A 14593-nucleotide genomic window follows, 5' to 3' on the forward strand; every position below is an offset into this window, starting at 1 on the left:
TCACACACAGCAATTGAACGAACACATTAAAAAAAGACTCTCATTCCAACTTTCATAGTACACAATTTTGCCATTATATTGAAACATTGGAATTTTTTGATAAGTTTCAATGTGAAGAGATATATTCAGGTCAAACACTTCTTTTAAACTTCTGTTGCTCTTCAAGGGTTAATCCTCTCTTCTGTACTTTGTTCAGTCCACAGGTGTGTGCTATAAAATAAATTAGAAATAATTCAGTCATTAATTTTACATGCTGCTTATCCTGATGAGGTTTGCAGTGGTGCTGGAGCCTATCCCAGCCAACTGTGGGCAGCGGGTAGGTGACACCCTAAATTGATTGCCAGCCAATCGCAGGGCATAATGAGACGAATAACCATAAACGCTCACACACTTAACTACATTTAGAGTGTTCAACAAGTCTACCATGCATGTTTTTGATATGTGGGAGGAAACACGAGTATCCGGAGAAACATGGGGAGAACTCTGCACAGCAAGGTCGGAACCCACTGAGGATTGTAGCCTTGATCTCAGAACTGTGAATAAAATTAATATAGAAAAATAAAATAAAGTAATGAAATTTTTAAAAAGCCACCTCGTGGTGTAGAGGTTCACTCGCCTGACTTCGTTGCGGGCAGGCGCAGGCTCAATTCACGCGGGTGGACAGTATGACTGTGAGTGCGGATGGTTGTTTGTCTCTCTGTGTGCCCTACGACTGACTGGCGACCAGTCGAGGGTGTAGTCTGCCTTTCGCCCGAAGTCAGATGGATTAGGCTCTAGCAACACCTGCATCCTTTTTGAGCAAGCACAGTATGGATGATGAATGAGAAAAAAACATTTTTTTAAATAAATATATCATTCCTGTGAAGGTGATGAAGCTTTTTAGAGTAGGGTATGTCATCCAATAGAATCAGAGAATGAATTGATAATGTTGGGTTGGATACAGTCTTCAGACTAAAGTCTATGATGAACAGTGTCCTGTAGGAGGCAGTGACAGATCAGAAGAAAAAACGGAACTAATGCGCAAAAGTATGTACCAATTAAATGGTATTACCCTGAAAAGCTGTTTCTAAAAAATTGTAAATAAAATGTTCCCAAGCATTCAATTTGAATATTTTGTAGTTGAATCTGAAATAAAACAAACTGTGTTTGATAAATGGACTATAGTGGATTTAAAAAAGTTAGTTTGACCATCTTTTGCCTACAACTAGACTGGTGGTACCCATATCAAACTTTGACGACAATTAACCTAGTTAAAGAACCTTTAACAGTTCAAGTTTACCTTATCTTACATTAAAGTTGCCGTTGTGTATGAAAAAAAAGAATTAAAAAGAGATCATAAATGATTTATCTTTTGGAGTGGAACTATAACACATTTAAATTTCTCTGTTAACAATTGCTTTGAATGATCAGACTACATTATATGAAAAAAAATCACGAATGACAAATTTATTAAAATCTAGTTTTAGTCATTTCGTTTTTGGACCAAAGTCTGATTATTCAAGAAAATTTAACTTATCATTCATGATTCTTGAAAAATATGCGGACCTATTAAAAATATTACATATAGTCAGTTTGTGGCTCTTATTTCTTCTGTCTATATTTATGTGCTTTTCTCATTTTCCATTTCTGGCAAGTCAACCCTGAAGTACAAACAGGTGTTTCCCTCTTTGCTGATGCATACAATAGTTTCAGCTCAGCAAAAAGTAACAACTGGGTTTATACTTCAGATTTATGCAATTGTTCTGAGCGTCACTGACTCTACAAAATATTTTATCATTGCATTTATAAGTTTCTGATAAATTACGAGACTATGTAATCAAGAAATCTTAAAAAGACAAAACCTTTATAAAATGTAACACAGTGCAAAACATAAATTGAATTATATATTGAAAAGAAACTAATGATATTGTCTTGATATGTAAAGACTATTTTAGCCAGTATCAGATGTGAAGTAAATGTTTGTTTTGCATATTTTAATAACAGGCAAGACATTGTCTGTCCCTTTTCAGCGTAAAGTAATATTGATTTAAAGACTGATGTTGAAAAAAAAAATCATATACAAATGATTATGTTACCCTTGATATTTTCATTTTACCAGTATTTGGCCTTTTATAAGCACTGTGTGAATGTGATATCACCAGCACGTAGTATGAGTGGAAAGATCATAATCTTCACTTCAAAAGTGCAATAGATAAAGTGATAGGGTATAAAACAAGGCTTATTTGAGAAGTAACTAGATTTCCAAAGCATTGCTTGAGAGACAATTTTGCACTGGTTCACCAGCAACTGCTCATGGACGCAATGGAATGCTGACCCACGGTAAACTATGGGGCTATAAAGTGCACTCAAATTGTGGATGATCTACAGTGTGGGCCCTACAATTCCATTCATTTTTTAGAGGTTCCTTTGTTTTTGTTTTTATCAGCAATTACACCGAAAAATCCACCAGAAAGTGAGATAGGGCTTTGTTCTGCTTGGATTAATATGATAAAACGGTCAGGTTCCGTAGGTGTGGTTTTCTCAAGTATTCTCTTAGCTAAGTTATGAAGTATATGGTATAATTGTGCAACGGCACCAGGAACTTTTTATTGTTTTATATTATTAAATTGACTCCTCAATAAAGGATCAATCATCATCTGTCATTTCGAAAATGGAATTGCATGCATAAAATTCAGACTAGTGAACCAATGTGCCAGTATTGAGTAGAGAGAGAGAGAGAGATACAGCAGGAAAATTAGATTTTAGTTTCTCAGCTAGAGTACATCTTGAAAGAGGACAATTTGATCAATGACACGTTCAAACATGCCAAGAATGATAGCAATATAAGAGAGATACTCAGCGCTTTAGGGCCTTAATCCCTCTATTGGCTCCTTTTCCACTGGCACACCAGGAGAACATTCATCTCAAAATTACTGCTCTGAACAAGCCTTAACCTGTGCCAGTTAATTCCACATGTTTCACCCTGTCAGTAATACTCTGTACATAAGTATAATACTGCCATCAGCTAACATTACATTCCTAACATTCACAAGTTTACTATCCACAGCATGCTTTCAATATTTTGTGGGAGAATATCACAATCTCCATTCAACTTCATACCCAAAGAAGACAAAATGTCTTCAAGAGCAACCAAAAGTGACAATATCTTGTGTTTGTTTGTGCTTTTATTTATTCAGCTTGTATGACTGAATGAATTGCTGGCATTTAACTTTTTTTCCCATGGAGAAAAGACAATTGGTTGTTGTTTGATTGTTGATGATTTTAGTGTAATCAGTGCTAAAAGTGGATGCATGACTTGTAGTAGCTATGCCATCCCAGGGGAAATGCTAGGCGTTGAGATGTAACAGGGCATAATTGTCAGTTCGCCACTTTGAAACTCTTTATTCGCCCATCAACATCAGCAGGATGCACTTAGACAAATGTAAGTATCAAACTTTCAAGATGTACTAACATTACTATATTAGGGTCAATAACCTTAACATATTCTTGTTTGTTTTGTTCCAATGTTAACGGATGTGATTTAATTGTTGTGTTAAATTGCTTGTACTTCCATAACAGATGATAAGGATCACAGTCCCTTTAGTTTCTAACATACAAAAAGTCAAACGTGTTACCATATTCTGACAAAATACAACAAACATAATTTCATGAAATAAAAAAAGAACACAAGCAATTGTCAAAATTTTAAATTAAGGAATTCATAAAATTGGGCACCCCTGCGGATGAGTGGTTAGCGCGTTGGCCTCACAGTTCTGGGTTCCTGGGTTCGATCCCAGGTCAGTCGTCTTGTGTGGAGTTTGTGTGTTCTCCCCGAGCTTGCGTGGGTTTTCTCCAGGTACTTCGGTTTCTTCCCACAACCTAAAATCATGCAGTGTAGGCTGGTTGAACACTCTAAATTGCCCCTAGTTATGAGTGAGAGCGTGAGTGGTTGTACCTTTCATTGTGCCCTGCGATTGGCTGGGAACTGATTCAGGGTGCCTCCCGTAGTTAGCTGGGAAAGGCTCTAGCACTCCCGTGATCCTTGTGAAGATTAGCTGTATAGAAGATGCGCCTAGTGGAGAAGTGGATCTTATGCCTGGATTTCGTGCAGGCAGCCTAGGTTAGATTCCCACTCGGTGGCATTTTAATTGAGTGTGAATGCTTGTCTTTCTTCAAGTGTGCCCTATGACTGATAGGCGACCAGTTTAGAGTGTAGTTTGCGCTAACTGCTTGCGCCACCGGGCCACTCTTTGGATAGCAATCTTGATATGCAAAATAGCAGAAGGCCTCCATCTGTAAAACCAAAAAAAAAAAAAATATAAAAAAGACAGTGCACCTGTATAGCTTCCTCTTTTGACTCAAGCGAGTCCCTGTTTGCTCATTATACGTGTGCTTTTGGACATGCGATTGTTTGTGTTTAGCTGTGCATAGTTCTATGTCAATGAGAAATTCTTCTACTGATTTTTAAAATTATTGAATTAATAGTATTTTTGTATTTGGTACAAGATAAAGTATTAATATTATTATAGTATTTATATGTATTCTTGTTTACTAATATCACTATCACTAACAAAACTTATGTACCACTTTGCCAAACATATATTTTAAAAAGCCTTTTATGCATTAAATTTTTACATTTGATTTCTAAACCCTACATGCATCCTCAAACATCTCTGCTTTAAATCTGCTTATTTGAGAAGGCTTAGATTCATTTTTTTCCACGTTGGTCAGAAAAAAAAGTACACGTATATTAAAGCACAACATTATCATCATTCACTTTCTCTACATTTTATATACTGTTTACTTTTCTCAGGGTCACAGGAAGTTGAAATCCATTCCAAATTCCATCAGTCATTCGCCAAGTTATAACAACAATTGATCGCCGCTCAATTCCAATGTGATTGAGTGTAGCCAGACAACAATTGTCACTGAGTCGGAACTGAACCCACACTGCCTGCACGGAAGTCAAGCACATGAACCACAACGCTGTCAGTAATCCTTGAGGGAAAAAGTTCACTTCACAAAACATTTGAGAATGACAGTGATTTTATTGGAACTTAACAATGGCTGGTTGTGTTAAAATGAATACACCATCACAGTATTATATAAATCTACCTATTTGGGCAAGGATTGATATCGTGTTGTGTAAAATGGATGTTCAAAAGGAATCTTAAACCTTATACCGCTTAAACTGTATTTACGTTAGGAAGTCAAGCAAGCCATACAGATCGTGCCGTCACGTGGAAGCCAGTGGCAGTAGTTCTCTCCACTCTTATTTGTTTTTCGTGTTTTACAGCTTTGTACTTTGTGCTTTTGCTTTGTTGTTCTGTCTAATCACCCTCTTGCTACTGTCACAATGAAATTTCCCGAATATGGGATGAATAAAGTTATCCAATCCAATCCAATACTATATTGTTTTTACTCATTATGCTTTATGTTGGCATGTCTAGTTTGAGTACTCTGGAACTTGAAAGTCTGACGTGTAGAATGTTATCATTAGGTGTCAGCTGCTGATAAGAACAAAGGGAAGATACAGTCAGCATCACCTCAGCTTCACAATAGAGACTAAGTGGACAAAGACCCTGTGGCACTGCACACACTTGGGCCTTAATCTTTGCCACTGTGAGCTCTGCAAACATAGGGTAAAGAGGTCATTCGCAACTGTAGCCGTGACATGACTTCAGTTCCTCTTCTCAACTGTCACTGTAAAAATTGAGAAAATATGAATGTATTTCTCTATAACAGACAGCTATGTTTCTCAACATAGTACATATTTTCAGTGAAAGCTTATTAACGAAGTAAAAAAACCCAAAGTCATTTGGTCTTTGAATGAGAATTCATGAATATATGAACCAATTTTTGATCCATGAGTTCTGCTCTGTATTTAATCAAGACAAAGCATGTTAGCATAATTAAATCAGCACAATTCGGTATCATCCGAACAATTTCATATTTGTAGTGTTTTCTTTTTTAACTGTATCTTGCAACCTTTAAGTATCCTTTTAATTAATTCATACATTGTCTGAACTGCTTATCCTCACAAGAGTTGCTGGGGGGTGGAGCCTATCCCAGCTAACTACGGGCACCAAGTGGGGGACACACTGAATCGGCGACCAGCCAATCGCAAGCCACAAGGAGACAGAGGCGTTCCTTATAAAGACATTGCTTGCATTGAGAATATGATTCAAAACCAACATGTATATTTCAGCAACAATACTGCTTTCCCAGATGTGCAAATTACCCATGCCCTACACATGAACACACCCCCATACCATTGAAGATGTTGGCTTTTGAAATATGTACTGAAAGGTACATATGGAGATGGTCCTTTGCCTATTTGGGCAAGACCATCCAAAGTGTGGATTCATTAGATCAAAGGACACTTTCTAATTTGGCCTCAGTTCAACTCAAATGAGCCTGAAGCCAGAAAGGTTGACGGCATTTCTTGGTGTTGTTGATACATGCCTTTTACTCTCCATGGTCAAGTGTTAACTTACATTTCTGGAAGATAATGGTTTTCTGAACAGTTTCTGAGGCCATATGGCAATATCCTTTGCACACAAATTAAATTCCACAAGTTTGATTAATTAAATAATAACATAGTTATGGGCTGACTGATGGTGTATTAGTGAATTCACTTCGATGCTGGTGGAATCCTTTTGTTTCCACTCAGTGGTAAAAACGTGAGTATAAATGTGGCTGTAAGTGGTTTCAGTGTGTCTGGCTTTACATTTAAGACCCCTATATCATACTTTCAGCAAGATAAGACATTTTAAAAATATTTGGATGCAAAAGAACAAGGGACTTCTGAAAAAGTAATTATAATCAAAAAGTTAACTTTTAAAAAAGTGCTTTGCCCAAGAGTACATGAAGTGAATGTAAGTAAAGTCTAAATAGTTAGGGAAGTTAAAACTGACATAAGTAGACAACATTCTTTGGAACTCTGATCAAATGTTGTTTTTGGTGTGCCAAGTCACACATGACTCAACTACATTCAGAAGTGCATTCTTCTCATATCTAGTATGACTCGAGGCCCTGAAGTGTATATACTGTTACTTTCTCTTTTTTGGGGGAACCATTGAGTGAGTACTTGTAAATAGAGGACCTTATAGCCTGCAGTATGTTGTTCCAAATGACTTTAACAGTCATTTTATCACTCATATATCAAAGCCTAAACAAAAGTTTATCACAATAGATCTGATCAGTGCCACAAAAGACAATGGGAGCAAATTTCAATAGCAAAGTGATATGATACAGAAAAATAATATATATTTACAACATATATATTTATATAAATAAAACCATATTATTGAGAGCTGTTTGTAATAAATTGTAAATTGGTCAATCCATTAGGTCTTGAAGTTTAGCAACTGTATCAGAAAAACGCTCTAAAAACAAGGAATATGAAATGTTCTCACTTCTTGACAAAATGGAAAATTCATTAATTTTTATTAATTTTCATTTGCAGCTCAGCCTGCTTACATTGGCAGGCCCAGACCATATCAGGGTGTTCGAGTCAAAGATTCAGTGAAAGAGTTGCTACGGAAGAAAAGAAGTATAGAAAACACAAACACTCCTCTCAGTGCAGTAAGTGTGTTACAGTATATATGTAACAAAAAATGAACCAAGCATAGTCCAAGGTAAATTGTGATATTTTACAAAAATGTTAACTGCCTATTAAGGACAACAATAATCATAAAAATCTTAGGAATACATCTTAAAAAGTATCAGGAAGAAAACCAGTGTTGTTATGTACATAGTATATTTTGAAAGCTCTTATACGAATTCACTACCCATCAAATGAAATGTGCATATCATGACCAAACTGTTGTCAAAATGAATGCAGTTAACAAATGACGCTTACCAAAGGTGTGGTATCAAATACATTTTTTAAAGCAAATTTTCTTCACGATGCTCTTTCGCTTGGTTGTATTTCTAATTATGCGTGTTCTGATGAGATTCGCCACCCCCCACAAACTGTGTTCTGCTGCTCAGCAACCGGAGCAGATATTAAAAACAAAACCTGCTGTGGTTTCAATTTCATCACATAAGTTTTGTAGAAAGGAGAATTTGAGGTGAAGCACCATACCAACTCAAGGATTTCATTCAAAAGAACTACAAGAAAAGCCCTGTTTGAGCCAAAGCCTTTTTCTAAAAATGGGAGTTTTCCCCTTACATAATGCAGGTGTTTTTCCATGACGGTTAGAGCCTTTTGCTATATGGCTCCGGGATAGGGCACAGCGGCCTATGCAAAATAACCTGCAGGGTTGCCAAAGATCTGTCCTACTTGTGTTTTATTACATTTACACATAGACAATGCATGCACGCACACACACACACACACACACACGCAGACGCACTCAGAACCATTAAAACCTATTATTTTCTGAGGGATCATTTTGGGTGACTAATTTAAAGACAGCATTTTTTTAAACAATATTCAGTGATTTTACAAATGATATATGAAACACGTACCACTTTTTTCCTGGATAGAAATTACTTGATTGCCAGGTAAACTATGAACACATGATTACATCTTGCAAATTGGGATTAATGAACATGTTTAAGTAAATGTTTTGTCCAGTCTTTTTATGAGCAGTTTGCTGTGTATGCCATTGTTATTTTGGATTGTAAAGCACTCATTTGAATCTGATAAAATTAAAATGCACTCTTTCATTCATTTTCCCATACTGCTTATCTTCACAAGGCTCATGGGGGTTACTGGAGCCTATCCCAGCCAACTATGGGGATTGGTGGAGGACACCCTGAAAACAAATATACAATTATTATTGAGACCAGGCGTCCACACATCTTTGTTAAGATTATATTTTGGCCTACATGAACCAAAAAGTGATGTCCATAGATGTGCATATTTGTCTTTTCCTTTTCTCAAAATTACCAAAAATAGTCATTTGAACCCAGTAAAGGATTCTGTAAAGTAAGAATGAATGCGAGAGATGCATTCTAAGTACACTCTATTATGAAGATATCATTATTGCCACGAAGAGTGCAGAAGGCTTTCTTTAAATGGACCAATATTTATGCCTATGCAAGGGCTATTAAAAGCAATAAAAAAGGAATTTGGCAGTTACTTGGTAGGAGTTTGGCACTTGCCGTTCTATACTCCTTACAAAGAGGCCACAGTGGACAATTGTTCAACAGTCTCAGTGTAACAAAATTACATCATATTTGCCAGTTTTCTCATGTTCAACCGTACAAACTGTTTTTTTTAAGGATCTGATTACACACAACAACCACCCGACCTGCACACAAGGTACATCTTCAATTATCTGACTTCCAGTCAAACACCCCTATGCCATAGGTTGTCTCATAAAGTTACACTGAACATTTTCATTTAATTCAGAAACCTTTGAGCATGATGTTTTCGGCTGCTCGCAAGAAAAGTTACCAGTTTGTGATGGCGACATGACACAATGGAGAGCTTCACTCCCTGTTACCAGCCCTGGAATTCAGCCTGCAGTATCGGCGTGGTCCTCAATCGACTACAACCAGCAGGTCACATCCACGCAGTCTACGGCTTGCCTGGTTGGGTCAGCTTTGACAGCTGATGTTTACGTGCCAACTCTGCGCCCCAGTTACACGATGCTAACATACACGCAGACACCATTGTTCACAAACATTGGAGTAAGTATCGATTAAATTTATAACATGAATTTTGGGAAAAAGTTTGGTCCAATGGTCTGACTCACGATTTTGGCAGTAAATGTTTTGCTTTTGAGATTGGAGCAATCGTTTTTTACATAACTTTTCACTGGTGACCCAATTGTTTTTCTTGTTGCAGACCATACCTTCTCTTTCTCAGTTGGAACACCCGGAATTAGGGTGTGCTTACATCCCTTGGAACCAGCCCCTTACTAGCCTCTCAACAATGCTCTCAGGTGTCCAGTTTGCCGCAGGGTCTACAACTTTGTCAGGGTCTTCTCTTGTACACATGCCTCTGTCCAGGCCACTGGTCTCTAAGCAAGACACCCTAGTAATAGGTTCTCAGCCCCAGAACTTGGAGCCTGTTCAGTATTCAGAGCAGGCAAATCACAAACCACACGGTGATGAGCTGGAACAAGCTGTAGAATTAGAGCCACCAAACTTACTTGATAACATTTTGGAAAATCAGGGGAAAATTGCTGAGTTGGGAGGCACGCTGTTATACAGTAACTCACTTTTCTTATCGAATGCATTTTGACTCTTGAGTCTTACCCTCTGCCTCCTTTGAGCAAGAGAAGGAGGCATTTAATATTTGACGGCGGATGTGTTCATTTGTTTATGGAGAGATTTATACAAAAAATATATTTCCTGTGGCTCTTGATTGTCGTTTTGTTCACATTTCAATCTCAGTGAAAATGTGATTTTTTAAAAAAGGTGAAAGATTTTATTTGCACTGGTTGCAATGTTCAGTTTAAAAAGAAATCATTCTGACCGCAAGAGTCAAACAGATTGTTATTAAACAAAGTTTTCTTCATTGAAGCTGCAAAGATTTGTTGCATCATTATATTCTCATTTCTCGTGAGGCAACTATTTTGCAGAAGAAAACTACTAGCATTGATTTGACGGACAACCATCACGCTCATACTAATACCTAGGGGTAGTTTGGGGTGCCACTCTGTTTCAGCCAAAGATAATATTTTAGCGTCCAAAATACTCAACAACAACGCTAAATTTAAGGATGGAACTCCTTGATTCTCACAAGTAATTAGAAAGTGTGGGTAGAGGGAGAAAAAGTACTGAACATTGGATGATGTATGTAAGACAAAATAACATTACTGCTGCCTTGAAAATACATTGGCAAATGATACAAAATGCTTTAGTGTGCATTGAAGTCAAATGTGCCTGGAGACACAACACGTGAATAGATCCCATCTGGCTCTTTCCAGATGAAAGATTGACAGATGAGTCATAGTTCCTTGCACATGTCAGTTTACCCTCAGGGAAATCGTCCAAGAAAAACCTTGCTGGTTGTTCTGGGGTCTTTTTTTAAAAAAAAAAAACGTTCTGCAATCTCAGAACAATGTTTCTAATCACCAGTTTGAGGAAGAGCATTTAAGGTAATACAGACACGTCATTTTAACATGGACCATGTGAGAAATGTAATGTAATTTCCCACTCAGTTATGTAGTGTGTGCTGTTGAGTAAAGATTTCCCCCTCAACGTGACATGAAATCATGACAAATTGCATCAATAATTCATTTAATTTCTGTGTATTGCTCATCCTAAGAGAATTTGTTGGGCATGGTAATTGTGCAAGAGGTGTTTTATCTCTGGCATGACAGACATTTATGATACTCTTTTGTCTGGTCTGAGCATTGAGGCTATGCTGACTCAATCAACCACAGCTCAGGTTTTATCAAGTCATACATTTGAGAAATAACATTTCGAAAGAAAGGCATCAGAAACGACATCCGTGTTTAAATATTTTTTTTTAAATTGGTGTTTAAATAGCATACAATACAGATAGTTGTTACTGTTAAACTTGATTTGATTTGTAAATATTAAAGTAGGGATATTTTACTGGGCCAACAATGCTGGCTACTGGTAATGGCTCACTATTTTTCTAAAAAGTCAATATTAAATGCAGACAGCCATCAGAAAATAGCATCCCATGTTTCCCTCTCCTTAATGGGTTATGATGATTGTATTTTCCAGCAGCAGTTGGCACCTGCCCATATCGCCAAAGCTACCCAAAGTTGGTTTAATGATGACTTTATTGACTAACAAACGTCCCTGATTTGGACCTCATACACAATCCGTGGGCTATTCTCAAGATAATTTAGAAGACACCAGACCCAAGATTGCAGATGAGTTTAATGCAACAACTGTCAAAGGAACCTGGACTTACATTACATGCACAAAGTGTCACCACTTGAATTGTCTGCATGCCTTGGTGCATTGATGCAGTCATTCATGCATGGACTATGGAGGCACTGAGTGCATAGAACTGAATGCTATATCTTTTTTTAAGCCTGTCGTTTTTGCCTCAACCAATCTATTGTGTTTGGCTGAATCTGATTTAGATTTTTTCAGTGGTGTTGACTTTTAAGTTTTTATTTTTTGTATGCCATAATCGGGATTGATTGTTTGTCTCTTTGTACCCTGCAATTAGCTGACAATCAATTCAGGGTTTAACCTGCATACTGCCTGCAGTTAGCTGGGATAGACTCCAGCATACCTATGTCCTCGTGAGGATAAATGTGGAGCTTATCCTTGTTGACTTGGGGCAAAAATCTGACTATACCCAATACTGGTCACCAGTCAGTCATAGGGCACACAGAGACAGACAACCATTCACCACCGAGCAGGAATCGATCCCATGCTGCCTGCACTGAAGTTTTGCGAGTGAACCATTACACCAGGGGCGCTCACACATTTTTGCTCCAAGATATACTTTTCAATGAGCCAACCTACCGTGATCTACTACTTTGTTGTTAGGGTTAGAATTCTGGTGTGGTCATAGCGGTCTTGGAGGGCTGCTGCGGGTGCAGCTTTTTGTTATACAGACACTTTAACCAATGGGGTTTGTGCTGAAATGAGAAGCACCTGACTGCAATCCACTGATTGCACGACAAATGTATACCACATTTGTGGAAAGGTATCATACATAACTTACTGCAGGGGTGTTCAAACTTTAACCTTCCACGATCTACCTTTTTTACAGGCCACTGACAAAGCTCAGCATATATGTCATGATATAACTTGCATTAGACTATCAACATGTATGGGAGCGCTAGGGAACGGGGGTGAAACTCCCCTCTCAATTAACGTTAAAGCTTATTATGGACATGCCAAATTCATAAGAGCCTAGTTAAGGAATTTGACAGAGGGGAGTGATAGAAATTGTTATTGCCAATAATTCCTTGGCAATCTGCCGGTAGATCTCGATCTGCGTAATGGGCACCCCTGCATTACACCATTAGTTGGCTACTTTATTTTGATTAAATGCAATTATTTTAATTAGTGTGTAAAACTGGGACTTTAATTGTGCATCGAAGGGTTAGCAGAACTTGCCTTTGAATTTTGATCTCTCAGGAAGCTTTTTAATCATACAAATTCAGCACTTTTGATTAACCTAACATTTACTCTGAAAAACAAATGTTGAATAAGCAATCTAAACATTAAACGTTTGGGACTTTTTTGTTTTTCATAGGAAAAGAGAGCTGCACCACCTATATGTGTACTATACAACCATTCTTTAACTGATGACTACTAGAACGCAGCAAATTTTGAGAAAATGCCTGTTAAATGATGTCAAGCAATATCTTCTAAGGCTTGCAATTGCTGGCACTTGAAATGATCTCAAATTTCATCGGCAGTGAAGAACTGCTTCTTCACGGGTGGTCATGCCGAGGGCTATAATTTCTGCTCATTATTATTCTGTGGAATGGTTATATTTAAAAGCACATAAATTTACAGAAAAACAAAACTACTTTACATGCCATTCCTTTTTAAAATTATAGCTTTGACACTTTCTAAGATGTGCATTTCAGTATTCTCCCGGGGGTAGCGTTGTTAGTAGTGGACTGAGCTGTGGGTTTTAAAACTTTAGAGAAAACAATTTGTTGGGGTTTTATTGTATTGTTGAAAAGTACATTACCTCTTTATTCTTAAAATAGCAGGTTGGAGTTTTCCTTTTGCACACTTTGCACAGAAAGACCACTAGAACAATTTGATCCGGGTCCAAGTGCACATTATAAAAGTTCCTCTATACAAATTCTAAAGAAAATACTGCTGCCAAGAGTTCAGTATTGGTTCAGTAACTCATAAAAAATGTTGCCATTATATAACGTCTGTTATATTGTGTAGTATGTATCTGATTCTTTTCCACTGGTGTTAAAAAAAAATTAAAACATTTTGCTCATGCAGCGATGAAAGTTTATATTAGCACGAAGGTAAGGGGCTTTCTAAAAAGGCATGGTCACTCAACGACCGGCACCTCTCAAAAATGTTTGATGTGTAAATATGCAATTTCCCAATGCAGCTGCACTGTGTGATCTGTCAAATGAGACTTTCTATTATCAGGCTTGGGTGCGTATTGGTGCTTTGTACACAAACATATAAAAGAATTACTACAAATCTCATTTGAGTGAGTCAGCAAAGAAACGCCCACTGATATGTGAACACAAAAGTGAAGGGTAGACTTGCGAAATACAATACATTATTTACACTGTTCATCGTACCCACGCTTTGAATTACATTTCCCCATGCACTGATTGGAATTGAATTTTACACTTGAATAGAGAAATATTTGTCCTCTTTAGAGGTTGGGTCGCAGCCAAGGAACAAAGGTTTTTTTGATTCAATCTGACCAATCATAAGTTTATACAGTTTTCTTGTGTGCACTGTCAGGTATGTTTTTTGAGAAATGAACCACAATGAGACTTCATTTTAATAGACCTCCAAGGGCATTCTCTTTTGCCTGACTTGTTTTGTTCAATTCAGTTACAATACTGTAAATTCAAAATTTAGCTTAAAACAAGTGAAGTATTTCAACTGCATCCATACATTTTACATACCCTTTCAGCACGAATTTTAGCACTACAGTTATGGAAGATTAAAGACTTAAATAATTGGATTTTAATTCAGCTATAATTTTCAAACAATATCA

At 37.3% G+C, this 14593-nt stretch overlaps 1 protein-coding gene across 1 annotated transcript; it reads left to right on the top strand.

Annotated features, from left to right (window-relative positions):
- The first annotated feature begins 3400 nt into the window (after nucleotides 1-3400).
- Nucleotides 3401-10180, top strand: pou2af1 (POU class 2 homeobox associating factor 1). Its single transcript, XM_077611650.1, has 5 exons — nucleotides 3401-3421; nucleotides 7448-7566; nucleotides 9214-9253; nucleotides 9344-9624; nucleotides 9782-10180. The coding sequence occupies exons 1-5, from the start codon at nucleotides 3406-3408 to the stop codon at nucleotides 10178-10180; spliced, it is 855 nt and encodes a 284-aa protein (XP_077467776.1). The 5' UTR covers nucleotides 3401-3405.
- The last annotated feature ends 4413 nt before the right edge of the window (nucleotides 10181-14593 follow it).

Source organism: Stigmatopora argus, chromosome 10 (genome assembly GCF_051989625.1).
Source record: "Stigmatopora argus isolate UIUO_Sarg chromosome 10, RoL_Sarg_1.0, whole genome shotgun sequence".
Lineage (NCBI taxonomy): Eukaryota > Metazoa > Chordata > Actinopteri > Syngnathiformes > Syngnathidae > Stigmatopora > Stigmatopora argus.

Bases quoted from the DNA above. Each gene is read 5' to 3' on its own strand.
- pou2af1 (XM_077611650.1), top strand. The intron at 7,567-9,213 runs GTAAGTGTGTTA...GTTTTTTTTAAG, and splicing joins CAAACACTCCTCTCAGTGCA to GATCTGATTACACACAACAA. The intron at 9,254-9,343 runs GTACATCTTCAA...CATTTAATTCAG, and splicing joins CCACCCGACCTGCACACAAG to AAACCTTTGAGCATGATGTT.